This window comes from Pundamilia nyererei, unplaced genomic scaffold (genome assembly GCF_000239375.1).
Source record: "Pundamilia nyererei isolate P.nyererei 1_Seehausen unplaced genomic scaffold, PunNye1.0 scaffold00009, whole genome shotgun sequence".
Lineage (NCBI taxonomy): Eukaryota > Metazoa > Chordata > Actinopteri > Cichliformes > Cichlidae > Pundamilia > Pundamilia nyererei.
In genome coordinates, this window is record NW_005187410.1 from 3,300,414 (window position 1) to 3,322,262 (window position 21,849).

The following is a 21,849-nucleotide window of genomic DNA, read 5'->3' on the forward strand; positions in this document are numbered from 1 at the left end:
AAAAAAAAGCCTGGAATATACACTATATGAAGTATTAGGCCACCTACACATTACACCTACAGGAGTCTTCATGGAATTTGCTTCTAAATAGGCATTATTATGGAGCTGGTCTTCTCTGAAGGCTTTCTGCAAGATTTTGGGGAGTGTCAGTGTCAGTTTGCCCACATATCCAAAAGAATGTTCATGAGGGCAGACACTAATATTGGGTGAGATGGCCTGGGTCACAAATGCCATTCTATTTCAATCCAAAAGTGAACATGGCTTTGTGCAGGCCAGTCAAGTTCTCCCACACCCAAAACCATAAAAGTTGGAAGGTGAAATTTGCCCAAAATGGTAAGCTGAAGTATTAAGACTTCCCATCATTGAAATCAAGAGGCCGAGGCAAACACCAGGAAAAAAAACCCATAGCTTGTATCCTTTCTCCACTGAACTTCCCAGCACAATACAGACGAGCAAGTAATGCTCTCCTAGCATTCGCTCGTCTCAATACTCAGACTATCAGGTAGAAACGCACGATTAGTAATTTCACAGAACACTTTTCCACTGCTCCAGAGTTGATTGGCAGCAGGGTTTGCACCACTCCATCCAACGCTTTGCATTGTGCTGGGTGATGCAATGTGAAGTTTGCAGATATTACAGCCATGGAAACCTGAGAAGCTCACAGTACACAGTTTGGGTGCTGATGTTTGGAGTGATTTTGATGATGGCGACTTTTACACATTATGCACTTCAACCCTCTGTGACTAAGCTCAGTGACTTTACTTGATCAGACACTGTGGCAGAGTTGTGATAATTCTAAAATTCTTCTAATTTGCCGTAACACCAATTACAGTTGACTGTGGAATATCTAGGAGAGAAGAAATTTCACGAAATGACTTGTTGCAGCAGTTGCATTACAGTGCCACATTTCACTGAGCTCTTCAGAATAATCCATTCTTTCATAAATGTTTCTAAAAGCAAACTGCATGGCAAGAGGCTTGATTTTATACACCTGCGGCCTGCCTCATGAAACACTGATGCACAACAGAGAAAAACTGAAGTACCTGCAAGCTTGTAATAACTCTTATAAATTACCATCAGGCATTGCGGTCAAAGAAAAAAAAAAAACCCCAACATTTTCTTATTGTACCTCTAATTAGCACTAAGTGATATACTTGCTATCTGATGTACTTTCCAGCTCGCTGTGAAGGCAGCAATTTCAATTTCTACAGGAGCTCAAAAAAAAAAAAAAAAAAGGATATAAAGCTACTATATGTGAATCCCAAATTAAATTTTAAAACAGAGGCAAACAATAGCTCCAATAACACCAATTACCCCTATTTGGACCATAGTCATTTAAATATACCCCATAGTCAAAAAAGTTTTTTTCCTCCCCCAAGAGATTTAAATATGCTCTAAAGCCGTAACACTTTAACGCAAAGACAGATAGGAATTAATTAGATACACACAAAAAATGAGAGCAAAGCATAAAGCAGCACAGACTAATTTCATAAAGGAGGACTTTGTTATATTTCAACCTAATTGGAAAAATCTTAATCCCATCCCCAAATAAGACTTGAAAATGAGGCGATCCACATAGTTCAGCATGTCCATTCATCAGTTACATGTTCCAGTTTTACAAAGCACAGGCTTGCTTTTCTAATTAAAAAATATAGGAATAAAAATAAGCATTTCAAAGAGCCTAACAGTGGATGTTAACAATGGGCAGTCAATGCAACAAAATACTGTATAAGACTTTCCTCACTGCTGTGACATCGCCACTCGCCGCCTTAAATACGAGACAACAACAGTCATTTATTGCTTGATTTTATCGACTTACCCATTCAGCATTCTTCCTATCTGGCAGCCACATGAAAATGTAATAAAAATGATAATATGGACCCCTGGGGAAATTTTAGCATCAGTAGAAAAATCAAGCTTCTACTCCTAGAGACAACAGAGGGCAATGGGACATGACAAAAACACTTAAGATATTGGATTATGACCTACTATGTAACAAGAGTGGCTTTGGAGCTATGGTGCCAACATTTGGATTTTACAGTGAGTCAATAATTATAATAAGGAATGTATTAGATCAAATCAATGTCATTAATTTAAGCACACTAAAACTCCTCTGGCAAAGCAGCAAAAATGATGAGATTTACTTTCCAACTCTTCTATTGATATTTCTGTTCAGAAACTGAGACGCAGCCACTCCCTTGGTCCAAAGATGTTTAACACACATATGTTAGGAACTGCAAATATTTCTAACCAGTATCCTATTCATGCATTACCATCTGGCTTCATTTTGTTTGGAATGTATAGGAAATGAAGACCCAGACCTGCCTGAGTCTGAATCATTTAAATCCTTTCAAGTCTTAGTGTGGCAAGTGTTAAAACCACTAACATTTCTAGAACTCTTAAGTAACCATTTAAAAAGCCTAATCATTACCAATACCATGGAAACATCAAAAATAATCGCTGAGAGATCTAATATTATCCTCATTTAGCAGGAGTATGATATATTGGGGGTTGGCGGCCCCTTGGAAATCGCCAGTTGCTTGGGAAAAATATGAATTCTCAACTGAGTTAAATTGACTTTGAAGAGGTTCCACGTCAAAAACATCCTTATGATTGCTTTGATTGTTAGTAGATCACAGCAGTCACCTTGAGGTTTTGAGTTAAAGATGCTGACTTTTTAGCAAATATTAAGAACTACTCGCCGAGTGGTAGTAAACGTGAAAAAGTGCAACGCAAATAAGAAAAAAAGAATGCTCTGCTACCTTACCGTCGCAACCAACACATTTCCAGGTTGCAACCCGTTTCCCCAGGCAACTTATGAATATAGACTGGAGATAGCTTGATGTGCCCTGTCAGCATTTCATGTTGAAAAGTTTACACAACTTGAAATGTAGTCATGTTCTGCTACACAATACTTTACAAGTAAAGCAGCCATCATATTGAACCTCAACACCTTTTCAGTTGTAAATCTCTATCAGTAGGCCAAACTTTATAATTGTGGGTCCAAAAGTCAACTTTTCAGAGTTTTAATCTATACTTTTTTTTTTCTTTTTTTTTTAATGTCACCATCCAAACTAGCCAACAGTTCAATAACAATTTGATGAAAAGAAACACTGCTCAATTTACCTGTTCCCATGGTGCATTCTGGTATTGAAGGCCTCCTATTTTTAATTACCCAGCCAGACTTAATCCAAGATAAACATAATTTAGTCTTTTTATCTGTAACAGAAAACAAGTAAAAAAAAGTTATCAGTTTGTTAAATCTGCTTTCTGAAGCAGACTCTACGTGAACGATCAAGCAGACCAGACTAGCGTGCTTTAACCACAGCTCAATTGGCTAATTAGCATACGTAACATGGGATTAATTAGCATGTTTCACAATCTATATTTATACATAAACCTTCTCTGCAAAACAGGAAGATGGAGCTATAACACCAGATACAGATGTTGGTGAGATATCTATTTTTACCCGAAGATGTTTTTAGTTTGTTTGTACTTAAATTTTAATGGCTAATCTTAACAAAAATGGAAGACATGTTCTTAAAGCTGACACTTTATTTACTTTATATCTGAGTGGACTGCTACTTGAGATGGCTACCTCCCTGCTCTGTTTTTGAAGATCAGCTGTTACAGGTATATCGGGTCCATAATGCAAAATTTTAAACATTCATTAAAACACAGAAAAAGCTTCAAAATAAAGCTGGTGAGGTAAAGATCTAGAATGAAAGAGCTAATATGTCACTTTCATCCACCACATTTTCAGATATTCAGATGCTGTTACCCTCCAGTTGTATTCGCTGCCAATAAAAATGAACTGTATTCAGCAGATCTCTCATCACCTGCACTTGACTGTACATCACGTACTGCACATCATCTCACCAGCTGTGCCACTGTGTGTTCTGAATACTAGTGGACAGACAGAGGTAACTTTAATCAACAGCTTCTGCAGGAACTATGTGAACTACTCCAAGCCTGAGGCTACTTGAGTTACTCAGCTATTCACCGATTTAGCTTCATATGATTTATTTAAAAAAAAAAACCAACAACAACAAAGAGCTGCTTACTAAGTCATGGAAATAACAGTCACAGGTACCCTCTGTAACAACAGACTCCTTAACTGCCCTACACTGAACCATGCTACTGAGCGTGCGCCCTCTTGGCTCTAAAACACTAACATCTCCTTGTCAACATTTTCTCCTTTAAATACTTATATCATGAAGTTATATTATCATTATGTTTGCAATATTCATGTAGTGCAGCATGAGCGTTTGCCTCACCCTACACTGAATGCGCTGCTTATTTGGATTATCATGGCGTGTATCCACTCTTTTTAGTGGTTACACTTGCAGTGCATGTTCTACACAGTGCTGTGTGACTGACGGGCGAAACATGAAGCTGGCCTTTTGTTTTGGGATTGCTTTGTGTCTTTATGTTTAGGACCTGTGCTGTCAAAATGCCGGTATTTCACAGATGTTTTTTGTAAAATGGGTAAGTAAAATATCTACATACTCCAGCCATAATAGCAAAATAAAATAAAAAATAAAATACTGATGCAATTCCCATGTTTATTTAAAGAATCCTGAGCACTTTCTAAACTGTGCATATTTAAAATGACTGTGCCCACCTCCATGTGAAAAAGAAAATACAGAAAACAAAACAGGTGGTATTTTTTTAACGTTAAAGGAGCAGCCCTCTGCAGCATGCATGCACCAATTACTCGCTGCCCTCATGCCTGCTGAGCACGCTTTTATTAATTATAGTGGAAGCAGGATCTGCTCTGCAAATGGTGTGCATATGTTATTCTTCTGTTTGTGTCACTACTCTGTCAGTATAGATGTTTATGTCTGAATATCACAACTCTTAAAGAAATGCTGCTGGTATAACCTCTGGTACTATACCTTTATTATTAAGCATTGTTGTGTATTAAGCACATATATTATCCTTTTCAGCTACGCTGACAAAATGTCATTAGTGTAAAATACTGCTATTCTGTTAGCACCTATTATTAGAAAATACCAGAAGCAACCACCAAAGTAAATAAAGTTCTATAATTACATATAAGTATTTACATATAATTAATTAATTACATATAATTATCCATCTGATAATTTCTTAGCTGATGTTATCTAATGATAAACGTTTTGACAATTTAAACAAAGAGTACATTAATGATTAAATATTTGCTTGCTGAAATGTGGCATTTGTGGCATCTTGGTTTATATTCATAGTGTTTTTTTTCTTGAAAAGTATTCATTTTTGTTCTGTCAGTAGGAAATGCCTGTTAAGTTCAAAATTTTAACAACCCCATTACTTAATCTCTTTTCTCAACGACGTCAGATTGTGTATTGCACGTCTGCTGTAACTCATTCAGTGCTTCCCTTTAGTTGGGTGGTCCACCCAGAGGTATTTGTGTTTGCACAAGTATATTCGGCAATTTATTGTATTAATCTCAGAATGCCGTCATCTGTGATCAGTTAACTAGCAGGAAATTCCCTTGCTTTTATTTTGCGAGCTCAGTCAATGCTAGTCAAGTTGCCCCAGGCCTACCCAGCTTATATTTTTCCTTTTGTATCACTCGTTAGCCAAGGCGTGTTTGATTGTGGCAGTCCAGAATATCAACTCACACCAGCTTCTCCCTTTAGAGAATCTCATCTCGAGGTCATATGAACTTCCAACTCTACTGTCTTGGACTGCAGCTGTGATTGCTCTTATTCTGCTCTACAGGTCAATGCCAAACAACTCGAACCAGATTCTGCAATCCATCAAGAAGAGACTTCTGTGTTGTTATGCCAAACTTACTTAGGCTGCAGTGTCACGCCTTGTAATCTAGGATTGCGTCCATAGGTTAAGAGTATTATTAGAGGGGTAGCTGATTATATTGCTCGTGTATTTGTTACAAAAAGCTTGGCAGATAAAATCTTTGATGAGAAGAAACTTAGAAATAGTCCTCCTTAATAATTATAAACAATAAACTGCCCCCGCCCCCTCTTCACAACACCACAAACAGACTTTAAATCTGTTTGAAACACTGCATGGCTTACTTCAACATAATCTACTGCACCTGATCTATAGGAACAGCATAAGCTTTAATTCACACCTGTTAATAATAACAAATAATCACTGGTTATGCCTAAAGCTGAATGGTATTTTAATTTAATGTTGCAGCATACACTCAGTGGCCACTATTTTAGTTACACCTGTTCTATTGCTTGTTAACACTAATATCTAATTAGCCAATCACATGACACCCATTCAATTAATTTATGATAGTAGACATGGTCAAGACAACTTGAGGCTCAAACCAAGCATTATAATTATGGTGATTTAAGCAACTGTGAACACGGCAGAGTTGGACTGGTCTGAGTTTTTCAGAAATTAGTGATCAACTGGGATTTACACACAGGCATCTTTGGGGTTTCCAGAGAATGGTCAGAAAAAGAACAAAAAAAACAAATAAAAAAAACAAATAAAATAAAAAAAAGAGCAAAAATGCTTGTTGATGTCAGGTCAGAGGAGAATGGCTAGACTGCTTCGAGATGATAGGAAGGCAAGAAAACTCAAATAAAGACTTGTTACAACCAAGAAATACAGAAGAGCATCTCTGAATGCACAAGATGTCTAAACTTAAAGCAGACAGGCGGAAGCAGAAGACCAGACTAGGCCCCACTCCTGTTAGGCTAAGAACAGCAAACTGAGGCTGCAGTTTACACAGGCTGACCAAAATCAGACAACAGAGGATTGGAAAACGCTGCCTATTCTCACCTTCTTAGCACACTTAAGACCTATTACTACCAACTGAAAATTGGTTAAATACCACAGCGTACTTAGTATTGTTTAAATGACCATATTCATCCCTCAATTACCACATCTTCCTCTCATCATCCTATGGCAGCTTCCGGTCACAAAACTGATCTGAAACTGGTTTCTTGAACATGACGACAAGTTCACTGCACTCAAATGACCTCCACGGTCACCATATCTCAGTCCGGTAGAGCTTTAGGATGTGGTCCAACGGATGCACAGCTGACAAATCTCAACGTGGATGAAAATCACTAAGGACTGTTTCCAGCACCCTGTTAAATATCATAGAATTAAAACAGCTCTGAAAACAAAACGAGATTCACACAAGCGCTAATAAATGTACCTAATAAAGTGTCCAGTGAGTGTAGTTTCCTTAGCAGTGTCATTTAAAGAAGGCAGTTATGTTTACTAACCCTTTCACTTTGGCCTAGGCTGAGCCAAACGTTTTCAGGAATGCATTTCTTTTTACAAGTTTCTAATAAGACCAGACAATGATAAGGGGGAAAACTGAGTGCTGCAGCATGCTTAGGACAGCTAAAGGGGGAAATATTTGTGGCAGCAGTGAGCAGATTTTAAATACACGAGAATCAATAAAAAAGGTGGCTGCTGAAGCACAGTCTTTGCATGAGAGTGGAACACTTCACAACAGCAGTGATCTAAAGGTCTATATTCATTTGTAATACTGCACCTACCTGACCAAGAAGTATGAATATGGAGTCAAATCATTCATTCTCAACTGACCTATTTTTGATTTTATTTTTTGCTGCAAAGGGGGTAAATAAATACTAAACAGCCATCAGCCAATTAACAAAGAAAGCAGACATCAAATCCAGAAGCGTCAGTGGTTCAAATTAAGCACTGCGACAAGCATCTCCAGGCGCAGAAAAAAAAAAAAAAAAAAACAGACCAGGAAGATGAGTGAAAAAGAGTAATCTCCCCGACATATTCCTAATAATCCACCTCCCCTGTGCCGCTCCCCTCGAGCTCACCCAATCATAAAGTGTCAACACTGACCTACAAAAAGGGACTCCTGTCAAGGCTTACATGCTTGAAAACATCAATCACGGCAGACAAAGAGGGTACATTGAATTATGCAGCATTAACCTTCGGGGCTTGCATATAAAGACCACAGATTTATTTATGCTTGTGTGTTAAGAGCCTCTGCACTGTTCCTTACAAAGTGCTGCCTGCCAAATTGATGAACCTGCACCTCAGCCCTCAGCTGGAGTCCAGCATCTTTGATTAATGAGTGCAAACTTGTGGAAAGGGCAAGAATAGAAGAGACAGGGTGAAAATGGGTGAAACACAAATATTATAAGACCCTGGTTGTTGTTTTTTTTTTCTCCACACTTGCTTTTAAAAGGCCATTGAAACAGAAACGGAAGATAAAACTATATATGCGTTTTTAAATCATATATAGTACACCTAGTAGTCTAGGAAAAGAAATAAATTATACAAAAACTCACTCTGCGCCTTGCACTAATGTATATTGCTAATGGGAAATTTAAGTGTGCTAAGCAGTTCTTTTAGACAACTTGTAATTAAGTGAATGATTGAGTTGAAAATCACGAGCTAAATTTGCCTTTGGAGCCCAGACAGCAAAGCCCTACAGTCTTCGTAGCACCCAAATGCCAAGTTGCTGACTCTATTGTTTTCTCTGTGTTAAAGGCTCATATTAGGAGCTTAACAACACTGCTCTGTGTGCAGAGCTCTTCAAGGGCATGTGAACTGAATAAATATGAGCCAAATGAGTGACCTTCTACCTGTGTTTTGATTCACTGGCAGTTACTGGATGCATGCATAACACATCAAGGCTGTGATCTGATTTATCTCGCTGCCTTGGCTACTGAAGCCATTTAAATGATGAACTTTAGCAGATCTAACGCTCGCTGCCATTTCACTGAGACTGTAAACGCGAAGGTCACATCCTTGTTTATTAATATCAATTATATCTGTGAAGGCAAATCTACTCAAGTGTGCGGCAAACAAAAGATGTGCAGTGACAGGATAAGCTCTATGGATTGCATTGAGGGGTTTTTGTTTGTTTGTTTTTTTAAAGAAGTGGGATAAATATTATCATGATAAAGTCTGAAGGGAAAGATCTGCAACAGTTGTTCATGTTTTCCTAAATTTCTGCTGTGATTGATGTGTAGTTTTTCCAGATAGGCAATATTTGTGTTTACTCACAAGAGGACAAGATTTTCCGAATTAAAAGCAAGCTAAGTGGGTTTAAAAGTGTGCTGCAGGAAACAAATGGGGACAATGTTATAATGTCCTGATTTCTGCGATGGAAGTTAGGCCAAGTTGTTGTTTGTGCCACCCGATTTATAACATTCTGCAAGGTTAAAAAAAAAATCATAATAATAATTTAAATTAATTTAAAAATAAACAAAAACAAGCAAGAACTGAATTTCTATGACTTCCCACATATATGAAACTGTTTATTAAATGTCATTAACAAAAATCTAACTCACCTTAACTCCAAAAAAGCACTGTTTTAATCTCACTCAAAACAGGTAGTTTTTTCTTTTACTAAGCCTCGTTTACTATCATTACTGTAATAAACACACAGCGTCTAAATAGAGGGTGCTATTTTAATAGCCCAACATGGCGAATGTCTTGTGGTTAATATGAAAGCTGGCACAAAAATGGAGGGCATTGTCATAATCTCAAAGGTTACATTTCAGCGCAGACCACAGCTGCAGCGTTAGCTGTGCTTTTCCTTTTAAGAGGAAGAAACAAAAAAGGAAGACAAGAGGCGGAGAGCGAGCAGCCCGTCTGCCACATCAATGCAGAATCATTTATTATTAGCTAAACATTACGGAAGCTCATTTGTGTTATATCCAGCTGTTGGACAATTTCATGACACGCCACGAGCTTAAACCCACGACAAATACCACACAAGCGGGCAGTCAGACGTTACTTTTAAACATGACACACTCCTACAAGAAGCGTAAAGTGAGCTATAAATTTAATAGCTAACTTTCCAGTAACGTTTGCGGACTCGCGGAGAGCAACACCGCCGCCAGGTACTGAACATCACTGTTAGCATTAACCGCTTACCGAAGTCTTCTTTTTATACACAAGTTCCAGTGTAAACATGATAGCAGTTATATCCTTAACAAAGTTTACCGCAGCAGCATTTATAACCGCTCTACATACTTTCAATACCAACTTTTTCATGTTTTTTTTTTATAACTCACCGAGCGGACACAGCTTCACTGAAGGCAAGTGTACGGTAAAAGGATGCTGCTGGTGAAGTTAGCTTAGCCATCCCAGACGAGCGAAAGAGTGAAATAATACATGACATGCGTGAACCTAACGAGCGAAGGTCGTCAACTCACCTGATTATCGTCTTGTATTCCTTAAAAAAAAGGAGAAGCGGAAAGGAAAAGGTGTTCATTTACGTCCCGGTCAGTTTAAGGGCTGTTGAAAGAGATGAGTGGCGAAGTGGTCAGTGATTGAGTCCGGCTGGTCGGTAACGCGCTGCTGAACGTGTTGATCTCTGATCGCAGATTGAAGAGCCTCTCCTCCTGATTCACTCTCCAAGCAACTCGAGCGAAGTGACGTCAGCTCCAGGGTTCGGAGAGGCTACCATGCAAAGTTGTGTGGCATCGTAGTATCTAAAATGGCAGCATTGCAAACATATACATCTAAACATTATGCAACACCAAGCTCAGTAAAGATCACATATCGTGGACCTTGAGCATCAGTATTAGCAAGGATCAAAATTATAGTAATAAACAAATAAATACACATTCAAAGTAAGGTACCCAGTAAAACAGTTCATTTAAGGGGGTTGCAATCGCATCAATGCCAGTAGTTACATGTGCATCTTGTCAAACTTTCCAAAAGTCTGGACTCCTATAAAGAAAATATCAGCATACTATTGTTTTGATGGTTCCTGGAATAAAATGTATAGAAAAGCGATATTGTCATTCAATAAAGTGCTGCATTTGGTCAAGTATGTGGCCGTCTGCTCACATCTCAGTGCATTTAGGCTTGTTTAGACATGACTAAAAACATCCTGCAAGTTCAAACTGAGCATCATCACACAGTAGAAAGGTGATTTTAGTAACTTTGAACATGGCGTACAGGTTGGTGCCAGACGGGCTGGTCTGAGTATTTCAGAAACTGCTGATCTACTGGGATTTTCCCACACATCCATCTCTAAGGAGACTATTCACTGAGTGACAGTACCTCCATCTGCCTCTGTTTCTAGTTTTTCTGATCACAGCGCACAACTGGCAACAGGAAACAAAGTGTTACACTCCCTAGAAAGAATGTAACTATAGGGAAATGTGCTGCTCATGTCTACTAGTACTGTAGATTAAGGTTATAAAAATAAGGATAAAACCATGTGATTTGAAATTCCAGCTTGTTTCACACACACGCACAAAATGGGTAGTTATCTTTTCGTTTGTTTGTTTATTAAAAAGAAAAAAAGAAGATACATTGTTTCAGTTTCTGTAAGCCTGGCCAAAAGCATGCTGGCATATGAGTTCCAGTTAAACACAATAATTAAGGCACAAAGGCATGTTTGAATTAAAGATGTAGAGAAACAAACCCCCTCATCAGCATTTGTAATCTATAACATGTTTCTTTACCTGTTCCACATCCCTTGCGGCCATTGATTTTCCTCCTTTTAATTCTGCCATTATGCAGCTGTCACAGAAAGCACCAAATGGACAAACACGCTGAAAAGATTTTATACATTTGTCCTCCGAGCCACAGCATAGCTGGGCTTTTTACTTTTACAGCGACGATAAAGGAACGTCTTTTTCTGGCCACAGTCTTTCATATTATAAAATTAAAATGTCATCCTAATTGTTAAAATAAAAATCCCAGTCAGTGCCTGCGGTGCAAAGCAGCAAGCGGGGGGAAGGGCAAGTAGTCAGTCCCCTTTACAGAGTCTTGATTAGAAAGTATAATTAGATATCAAAGACGCAGCAAAGATGATGTCTCGAAAGATTGATAGAAAACAAGATGTGCGTTTGTTTTGTTCTTATTATTATCACTTCACAGAAAACACAGAATGCCCTCAAGACACAAGAATTGGACTCACTGCCACTGTTGTTTTTCTGTCATATTTAAATCATTTAAATTATGTCAGCGCACAATGTTGTGATCCTTTTCACACCTAAGCCTTCCAGCACATACATTTGATTTAGCATATTGCACAGTGCGGGCTAAAGTGGGCTAAACCTGTACATTAATCTCTTAAGTTTGCAGCTATGTGTGTAAACTAAAGCTGCATTGTGATCATTTTCATTCATTTTTTTTATCATTTAGTTTGGCTCTCACAACAAATCAAATCATAAGGCATGTGGTACTGCATGAAGTTTATATGAGAGTAAACACATGCAAGATGTAATATAATTCACATCAGTCCTGTGGGATACAAATAAGTGAAGTGACTGGTCAGAAAGCAGTCATTTGCATAGTAGTCTTTGTTTTCTTCTGTTAATTGGAGCATGTTCCAGGATAGTAAATGGAGGAGAAACATGAGATGACCAGAATGAAGGACAAGAGAAACAGATGCTCTGTATACAGGCACCTTTCCCAGGAAGGACAGGCACATGAATAGAAAACGAGCACAGACAGAAATAACTGACATCCAACACAATCGTGAGAAAGAGACAAAAGGTTCAACCAAAACCCGTAAGGCAGGAAACGGCCTTAATGCATAAAGAGTCAGTGCTCCGCTGTGTGTATTTGTATTACTAAGCCTATGAGCAAGTCATGGATTTCATTTCTGTTCCATATTTTATTGATACATAAGTTCACTCAGTGCATGATGCAGATATTTCTTGGCTTCAAGTGTTTTTCTGTCACATTACTGTATCGCGGATTTCATTCACACGTACAAGTGTTCATTTTAATTAATCATTCTGGGTTGACCTCTTCCTGCTCTGAGCAGTGGTGTGGCAGAAGTGTGAATTCAATTTGTTTCCTGTTTGTAAGAGAGAAAATCAGACAGTGCTGCTTTTGTGATGAGAAAACAGAGCAGTATATGACAGCAAAATATCTACAGTGTATCTAGAAAGATGGATTCTGAGGATATAGCAGTATGACTAAGCTAAGTTTGGAACTGGAACTGTAAAAATTAGATTAGTGATCAGTGATCCTACTGTAATAATTGTTTAAAAAAATTAAGACACTGATTCAGATCACATTTCCAGCTGAATCCTTGCATTATAGTTATATATCTAATAAATTATATTGCATGTTTTTACTCACTACTTGATTGTAGGATAACTAATAAATATGAATATGGACATAGAGATATACAGGATTGTAACTTTGAAAGACCTGAGCTATAAATTTATGATGCTGTTTAACACTCCAGTAACACATCAAAACCATCACAACCAAACCATGACTATGCAGTTAATGCTGTCACATTGTTATCTAGTGCACTCATGTTATAGATTTGACACACCCTTCAATGTGGACTTACATATGTCGGTAAAGCCATTAAAAAACAAAATCACAGATTAAGTTCATTCTACTGACAAAACATGAATTATGCAATAGCTAAATACTTCACTGGACTGAAACAGTACATGGCCTCCCCTTGCTTTTGTAATAATGAACTAGTTCAGTATTCGATACCGGATGTCGCCCAGATCAACAAGGTTTGTGTCAGGTGTTGAGGAACCAGGACACACTGATGAGAAGAGGGCTACTGGAACAAGGAGGCATAAGTGGGCAACAGACAAGAACAGGGCGTTGATGGAATGCTACTGGACAAGTAACCCCAGCAGAAGGGCTTACATGAAGAGGACTTGGGACCTACAGAATCTTCGATACCCAGCATCCAAACGGATGTCAAAATAACTAGTAGCTCAGTGTTCCAACATTCGGAAGAAGGAACTGCTTGATGAGGTACAACACAAATGCTACGGCAAGGGGGGGTGATACCATCACCCAGACCATGCAACCTCCCTGAATAGGATCCAGTAACTATGACAGGGTCTCCAGTATGAAGAATGGGACAGCATGTGGAAGAAGCATGAAGAAACATGAGCATCTGGCTGCACAAATGAACCAGCTGCTAATGGACGGGAGGCTGAACTGAAGGCTGGACCAGTTTGATCCAACTACCAACCAATAGCCTGCCTCAGTACCACGTGGAAGCGAATAAGATACCTGAGTGGGGCACAGGAAGAAATTGGCAGGTAGATAGAGCACCAGAAGGCAACATTGCAAACATTGAGGACAGCTAGAAGTACCTGTGAATCCTACAAGGAAATGGGAACCATGAACAGGCCGCTAGGAAAGCTGCAAGCTTCAGAGGGTAAGGTAAGTCCCGAGGACTCAGCTGAATGGAAAGAACAAGATCCAGTGATCAGCTGGGACCCAGCTGGGTTAATGAAGAGGAGGAGACATGTCAATGGCTTGTATGTCCTCCAAAAGCTGTCAACACCACCAACAAATGCAGAAGAGCATCTCTGAACACACAACATGTTGATGTAGCCACTGCTGTAATATAAGGAAACTTTGGATACAGTTTGCGGAAGCTGACTAACACTGGGCAACAGAAGATTGGAAAAATGTTGCCTGTTCTGAGAATTCTTGAGTTCTGCTGCAATATTTGGGCATTAAGTTGACAATTTAACATAAAAAAACCCTGAAGCCATTGATCCATCCTATTCCATAACAGACTTTAGGCTGATAGTGGTGTAATGGTGTGGGGGATATTTTCTTGGCACAAACTGAGACCTTTAGTACCAACTGAACATGGTTTAAAGCTTACCCCAGTAGTTTTGCTGACCATTCAGTCCATTTATAACTACAGTGTATATCTGCTTCCAGCAGGATAATGAAAAATGATTTCTTCAGCATGACAATAAGGTCCTTGTACTCAAATGGCCTCCACAGTCACCAGATCTCAATCCAGTAGAGCACCTTTGGTATGTGGTTGAATAGATGATTCTCATTCTGGACGTGCAGTCTATAAATCTGCAGCAACTGTGTGATACTATAATGTCAATATGAATCAAAATGTCTGAGGAATGTTTCCATCACCTCTTTGAATCTGCCACAAAGAGTTAGGGCAGTTCATAAAGCAAAAGTAGGTCCTGCCTGATACTAGCAAGGTGTACGTAATAAAGTGTCCAGTGAGTTTTTTTTTAATTAAAATGTATTCAGATTTAACATTTATTAAATTAATAATCCTTTAATTTCTCAGTGTTTTGTTACTACAACAGTTTAAAATCAAGAAGCACACATAACCTGTGCTGAACAATACTTTATTCTAATAGAAATCATAAGAGACATGCTAGAAATCATTCTTATGAATTACTAACACAAGCTGTTTAAAACTAATTGTTTTCTATGTTTCTAGACCTTGAAATGTTCTATTTCCCGTGACCGTAGCCTCAAGATACATTTGTTCCACTATCCCACCTTGTGGCCAAATCTAGAAATTACCTTGACTGCCAGGAAGAAAAGAAAAGGTGTTTACAAAGACTCTCTATCAATGTGCTGCATCAGTAAATGCTGGTTCACAACTGCTTTTAATCATTCATTGTAAAATGTTAAAAAAAAAAAAAACATATCAAGAACGTGTACTTGCCCAGCAAAGGGGCATCCGTTGACAATTTCTGAAGAAACTTTGATGGATTGCAGGCTTCTTGGAAATCTGAAATTAGATGTGCATGAAAGTGAAGGATATCCTGCTGACTTCTTTCAATTCTGTTTAATCTCAGCTTCACACTAAAATGTCAACAGAACCGAAGGACTCTTACAGGGACAGACACCCTTCAGCTGACAGTGATTAAGAATGATTTTCACAGACTCTGATTTTGGTAGTCCAGGTCATTCTTCCAGTCTAATTTATGCAGTGACATGTAGATATTATATATCTAGCATAAATGGGAAATATAAGACTGACTAGAAAGTATTCCTATTTTCTGAAATGGCATTGCTAAAAAAAAAAAAAAGCAATAGGGTTACTTGTTGCATACTATTAAAAATCATACCAAATGAATCTTATATATTATGCATTAGTGCTTTAAAAAGAATGTGCTGTGTATTTGAGTGCAATTTTCCATATTCCCCTGATTACCCATTATTACAAACACAAAATATGGTTTTAATAAATTTGTGCAAATTTATTGGAGAAAACAAAATCAGCATCATACAAAGGTTCCTGCCATTCTTCTGCAATATACTCATTCCATATTCACATCATGCTTTAATCCCCTATAATCATTCACATTCGGTTTTCTTCTAAAAATTCTAATAGTAAGATTGTCTTTTCCACAGGGCAGCAAGTAAACATTTAATCCCACAGTCTTTTAACCCTTTAAACTATAAAGTGTGATACCCATTGAAATCCTGGAATGAATTAACAGTTTAAATATTTACTGGCTGTATAGTCGGGACAGAAAGGATTCCATGTGCTTTCCATAAACGAGAAACAGCAGAGGAAAACAAATATAAAAGCATTCTCATAAAGTTACCTTAAAGTCTTATAAAGTTACAGTCATTTTTATTTTTGTGGATTTTTGTTCACCTAAATTGCAACATCATTGTGCATGAAATAACAAGGTGGCTTCTCATGCTTTGTTTGGATGAAGCAATTAAAAGAGTCCTCTAACTATTGGAAGAAATACTGGACTTTTTTTTTTTTTTAAGGCAAGTTTAAGCTTTTTATTTGTTATATTCCAGTATGGCTCATACGGAGCTCTGTTAACACTTAAATGTATAAAACGTAACCCTGACCGGGTTACAAGGTTGTCTTAGCTTTGGCTTGAAGATTAAAGGAGTTTAATTACAGCCTATCTTACACTGTAGAGTTTGAATAATCTGAACAATTACAACAGAGACAAGGTATTCAAAAAAAAAAAAGAAAACATTATTGATTGCATTTTTAAAAAAAACCAAAACAAAAAACAAACAAACACATGAGATACATATATCTCTTGTGTATAAAGTGGCAAAAATCCCCCCAAAAACTTGTTAATATCCCTTCTTGTTCACCCTCAAGTTTGTGGGACTCCAAACCAAGCTGAATTAACTCTGTAACAAAAATTCCTGCATGCACACAAAACACGTGAAAGTCACACTCCTCGTATAATCTTGCACACCACTTAAGGAAGCCATTAGTGCATTTGTTTCAATATGCAAAACAGGAACAGCTGTTGACCATTCTGTAGTGTCTGACGTGTAACCTGACGTTAACACCCAGTGGTAGCTGAGGAAAATGCACCAATCAGAGATATTTACAAATGATCTGTTGTTAGTGCAGGTGACTAAAAAGCATGTAGATGTAAAAGAGAAATGCTTAGCATCACATTTCTCCCAAACACACATTATTCTGAGTCATGCCACTGACATGCGTTAATCCCAAACTGCTTGAGTAACAATTTTAAGAGTGGACTTCTCTTTGAATGGGAAGAAAAAAAAAAGATAAAACAGCCACCCATGGGGAAGGGTTTGGCGTTTCTTATTTAGGAAGAGAGCGAACGTTCTCCTATGGTGTGCTATCAGTCTCCTCAGCCTCCACCAGGCACGACTGGTCTGTGTCAGGGACTCGGAACGGAGGATGGTACTCGAATGCCGTGACGATGCCGGAGCCAAAGTTGTGCTTCTGGTGCAGAAACCAAACAACAGCTGAGACTCCCACGATAGCCACCACGCTGAGAATGACGAGGGCAGAGAGCACTGCGCTAGGTTCTGAGGGAGACGATTAACAAAATAAGTAAGGTCACGATTAGTACCAAAAACCACAGGAATAAGCACAGAAACCGTGAGGAAATAAAGCTCAAAGGTTGACTTACTCCGCTTGGCTTTCTCTTTATCTGAAAAGTAAATAAAGACAGAAAACACAATGTGAGGCACCAATCGCAGCCCTGTTTTCTGAAGTGACAGATTCAAATTCCAGTGCAACATAAAGAAAAAGAAAAGAAATCTCACCCTGGGCGGCTTCACAGATTACCCCATTCTCCAGGTCATCACTGCAACTGACAATTTCCCACTTTCCTGTGTTTGTGTGCAGAGCTGCACATTTATCCATGGGCGCGAGATCTGACGTCAAAGAGCCATCCTCCCAGTTAGAGAAAGTCGCCGCGTTGTCGTGAAGCCAGGTCATGTTTTGAGCTGACCACACACACGAATTGTTATTTCACATATTTAGAGGTTTTAGGGCAACTATAGTTAAAGAGTACATTTTCATTAAGCTTCAGCATTCCTCTAGCATTCACAGACAGACACAGAAGTGATGTCCATCTTTTTGCCCTTAGTTTCTCAGTTTTCCACCTAGTGACCTCCAAACAACGCTGTTAATTAGTTATGAAGCTAGCCGATAGGTTTTCATGAAACTTACTGTTTGAGTCGTAATACATTCCAAGCCACACGATGACCGGCGGGCTGTTTTTCCACACTTCGGGGCTATAGTCGATGACAAATTTATTCTCCTCCTCACTCTGGATCGTCAAAAGTTCTAGGAAAACAATCACAGTAAATATGAACGCGTAATCACACGCGTTGATAATGCAGTCGATTTGACTTCTTGTATTTAAACACAGGAAACATTTGAACGTAACATGGCTCGGTCATCTACCGAAGCCTTTGCAGTGAGTTTTTGCATCTTCAAAGCTGTAGCTTTTGATTTTGTCTTCATCTCCGTGGACAAAGTGGTAACATCTGTCCTTAAAGGGCACCCAGGTTCGTCCATCTGCAGGGCAGCCTGAAAGAAACAATGGAGAGCCACCCTGAGACCTACAGTTCAGGACAATTTAAACCAACACTGTCGATGAAGTGTGTCGGAGAAGTGCCCCAAGTTTGTAGGGTTAAAACTACCCGAGGTTCTGGATCTTCTTTAGTGTTCTTTGCCAGGACATTCACTAGTGCAGCCCACTGTGTGGTGTACACAGCCAGACTAATCTCAGTCTTCATGATATTCCACTTTGTGTCACTGTCATGAATCATCACGTGACCTATACTCCAGCAAACCTCTGTTTTCAATCTGTTGCTCCTGTCTGCAGTGAAATCAATGAATGCCAGGGTGACACGCTATTGCTAGCTATACATGTTCCACCATGTTTGATGCTGCTTTACAACTTTCATCTGTTCACCATTTTGATGCCATTTGTTTGGTCTTACGCACTACAACTTTTTTTTTCAAGGTTTTGAGAACAACAACCTCACATTTTTGCTTTTGTGCATCTCAAACCATTTGCATCTAGTGCAGAGCCTCTGAGGATTGTGGTTATGAATATGACTGAAAAGGAAACATGTACTTCTATCACCTTGCTGTTCAGTCACAAAAAGCCTTGTGCCTTTCCACAGATTCCTAAGCAGGGGTGGGCAATTAATTTACCCAAGGGGTCATGTGAGAAACTGGGCCCCCTGGGTAAATTAATTACCCACCTCTGCTATAAACACACTAATGCTTTACTTGAGTCTGATTATTATCCTGCAGTGAGAGACAACTTCACCTCAATGAAAATGACAATCTATTCTAAGCCACGCGGGCTCCTCTTTGTCCATGTGGCTTAGAATAGATTGCTATAGATGTCAAACAGTCATTTAGGTGCCAGGTGTCCAATTACTTTTGGGTATTCCGCTTAAAGAAAAGTGCAAGCAAGCACAATTGTTTTGGCATCGTGATAACCTAATCAAACTAAAACTGAGACCTGTAAAGCTATGTCCATTATTTCATTTCAAACCGATGCCCTTAAAGCACATTAATGAGAACAAAAATGGGAAATCAGCAGTCAAATTCATAAAACTTGAGACGCTTTGCGTCATAACCCAGTTGGTTGCTTCCAACTTGTGACCACAGTTCCTCTTTTATTCGTGTCTCTATTCTGTGTCTGGCAAATGGTGGCATGATTTTATTTATCAATTTATTTTTGGAAATAAGGTTATGTGCTAATATGGAGTTCTAGTACAGCATAGGCGCAAAAACTTGTTGTGTTTTCACTTCAAATCTGCCGTGATTAGCCACCCTGAGGACAAATACAAAGAATGCTAATGCAGTAAGCACTCAGACAAGGTTAAAAAAAAAAAAGAGGTGAAGCCCTGATTCTTTCTTTTAAAGAGCCTTTGGAAACAAACGACAGGCGTGCACTTTCACTCGGATACGTGCACGTACGCAGTGTGCTAACGGTGGTTCGCAAGTTACGTGATACAAGCAAAATACAGTGTCGACATTCAGGAAAGTTGGTTAGGTAACATTAATAAATGTATTTACATTTCTACCCGCAGTCTAAAAACACGAACCCCTCCAAACCCAAAGTAAACACACGCCAGAGAGCGCAAATAACGCAGGCCTACGCACTGTTCAACCCAGCGGTGTAACGGCCTGACAAACCATAGCATGCCTTTAAAACATATCGCTTCCTTTTAGCTTAGAGCTGAGGTTCAGTTTTAAGACCTTACCTCCCGTCAAAGCCAGCTGAACACACAGCACGAAGACACACCACAACAACGAGCGGTGACTTTTCTTCAGCGACTCCATGTCTGAAATCTTGTAGCACCAAACTTGTTTTCTGACTGTTGCTCGGTCCAATCAGCCGCAGCGTGAGCAAAATCCCACCCACCCACACACCCACAGCAAAAGCACAGCACACGAGTCACAGCACGGCCTGAACACGAGTAAACACCGCGGTTATCAGTGGGAGATGGTGAAAGCAGCATTTATTTGGGGTCGTTATTGCTTATTTCAATGGCTTGAACAACGCGGAGAACGATATAAATATAATCTCCTGCGCATTGTAATTACAAAATACGGCACGTCGGCAATTGATGCAAACGGATGCAAATTAATGGAAAAGTTTCATCTTCCGTGCTTCTGTTAATATAATTCGTTTGTGTTGTCACAAACAAACAAGTGTAGTCCACTCGGAAGAGATTTGCAACACGATTTGCACATACTAGCCTTTAGATGGCGCTGTAGGTCCAGTTTCCACAACAGTTTGGGCAATGTACTGCTATCGCTTCTCACAAACATACGATAAAAGGGTCTCTCTGAGTTAACATTGCTGTAATTGTAGACTTCCCTTACTCATTTTGCTGATGTGGTGAAGTATTTCAGATAATATTGTTAATTACTGTATTCAGATTGTCCTTTGAAAAAGAATAATTAGTAATTATTAGTAACAGTAACCCACCATGTGACAAAATGTAAACGTCAAAAGGTTGTTGGTTCCTATTTTACATACTTTTATTTTAATTATCAGCTCACATATAGGCAAAGGTGCATTTATTCAGACATTCTTATCGATTTGTCGTCCCCTCCCTGCATCTGAAAATTTGCTTACTGCTTAGAAACTGTTTATATCATGCTTATTATACTTATTCCTCTGTATTTAACCACTTAGTAACCAGATTAAATTAAATATAAATATTTTTTTAATTAATTTTTTAAATTTTTAATTGTATATTTAATTGCATGTTTCAAAACTGAGAAGAATTCGTCACCATTATTTTGTCAAAAGCAAAACAAAACAAGTTTTTGAAGACGGAGCCTTTGCAATTGTTTTGTTATGTAAACATGAACAATTCACTGTCTGTCTGTCCTCTTAAAGAGGTTTAAATTAATTTCCTAGTAAATTTAACATCCTAGTCCCTCCAGATATACACATATAAAATTGTATTGTATTTAATTTTTTTAATAAGTGGTTTCGTTTCATAAGTATTTGTACTGTTAACTTCAGAACTTTCTGTGTGATACCTATTACACTTGTTTATCACAGGGTTCACTGATCCATGGCTTTTTCAAAATATAACACACACACACACACACTATATGGTTCCACTCTTCTTGCAATTTGAATACCCTGAGCTGGTATAAGAAAACAATGCACTGCATCAAAATGGGTATGAATATAGGATGCCTCCAATGTAAGCAAAGGAGGGAGTGGATATGAGGGCCTCATTTAGGCAAAGAGTGGTTGTTGTTCGGGGGGGAAACAAGGTTTCAACTCCATTGCTTGTAGGCGCATGTGGCAAAAACACAGACAGCTGGAGCGTGAGTTTTGCTCCTCGTCTGGAGCCGGTGGCTTCCCGTAGGGTGGCTCAGCACTCTGCAGG

General features: G+C 38.7%; 1 protein-coding gene across 1 annotated transcript; it reads right to left on the reverse strand.

The window, feature by feature from the left end:
- Positions 1–15,896: 15,896 nt before the first annotated feature.
- On the reverse strand, positions 15,897–20,359 carry cd302 (CD302 molecule). Its single transcript, XM_005723403.1, has 6 exons — positions 20,197–20,359; positions 18,374–18,499; positions 18,137–18,253; positions 17,728–17,910; positions 17,592–17,612; positions 15,897–17,487 (listed from the first exon to the last, which is right to left on the reverse strand). Exons 1-6 carry the CDS (start codon positions 20,273–20,275, stop codon positions 17,285–17,287), a joined length of 729 nt encoding a protein of 242 aa, XP_005723460.2. The 5' UTR covers positions 20,276–20,359; the 3' UTR covers positions 15,897–17,284.
- Positions 20,360–21,849: the final 1,490 nt, after the last annotated feature.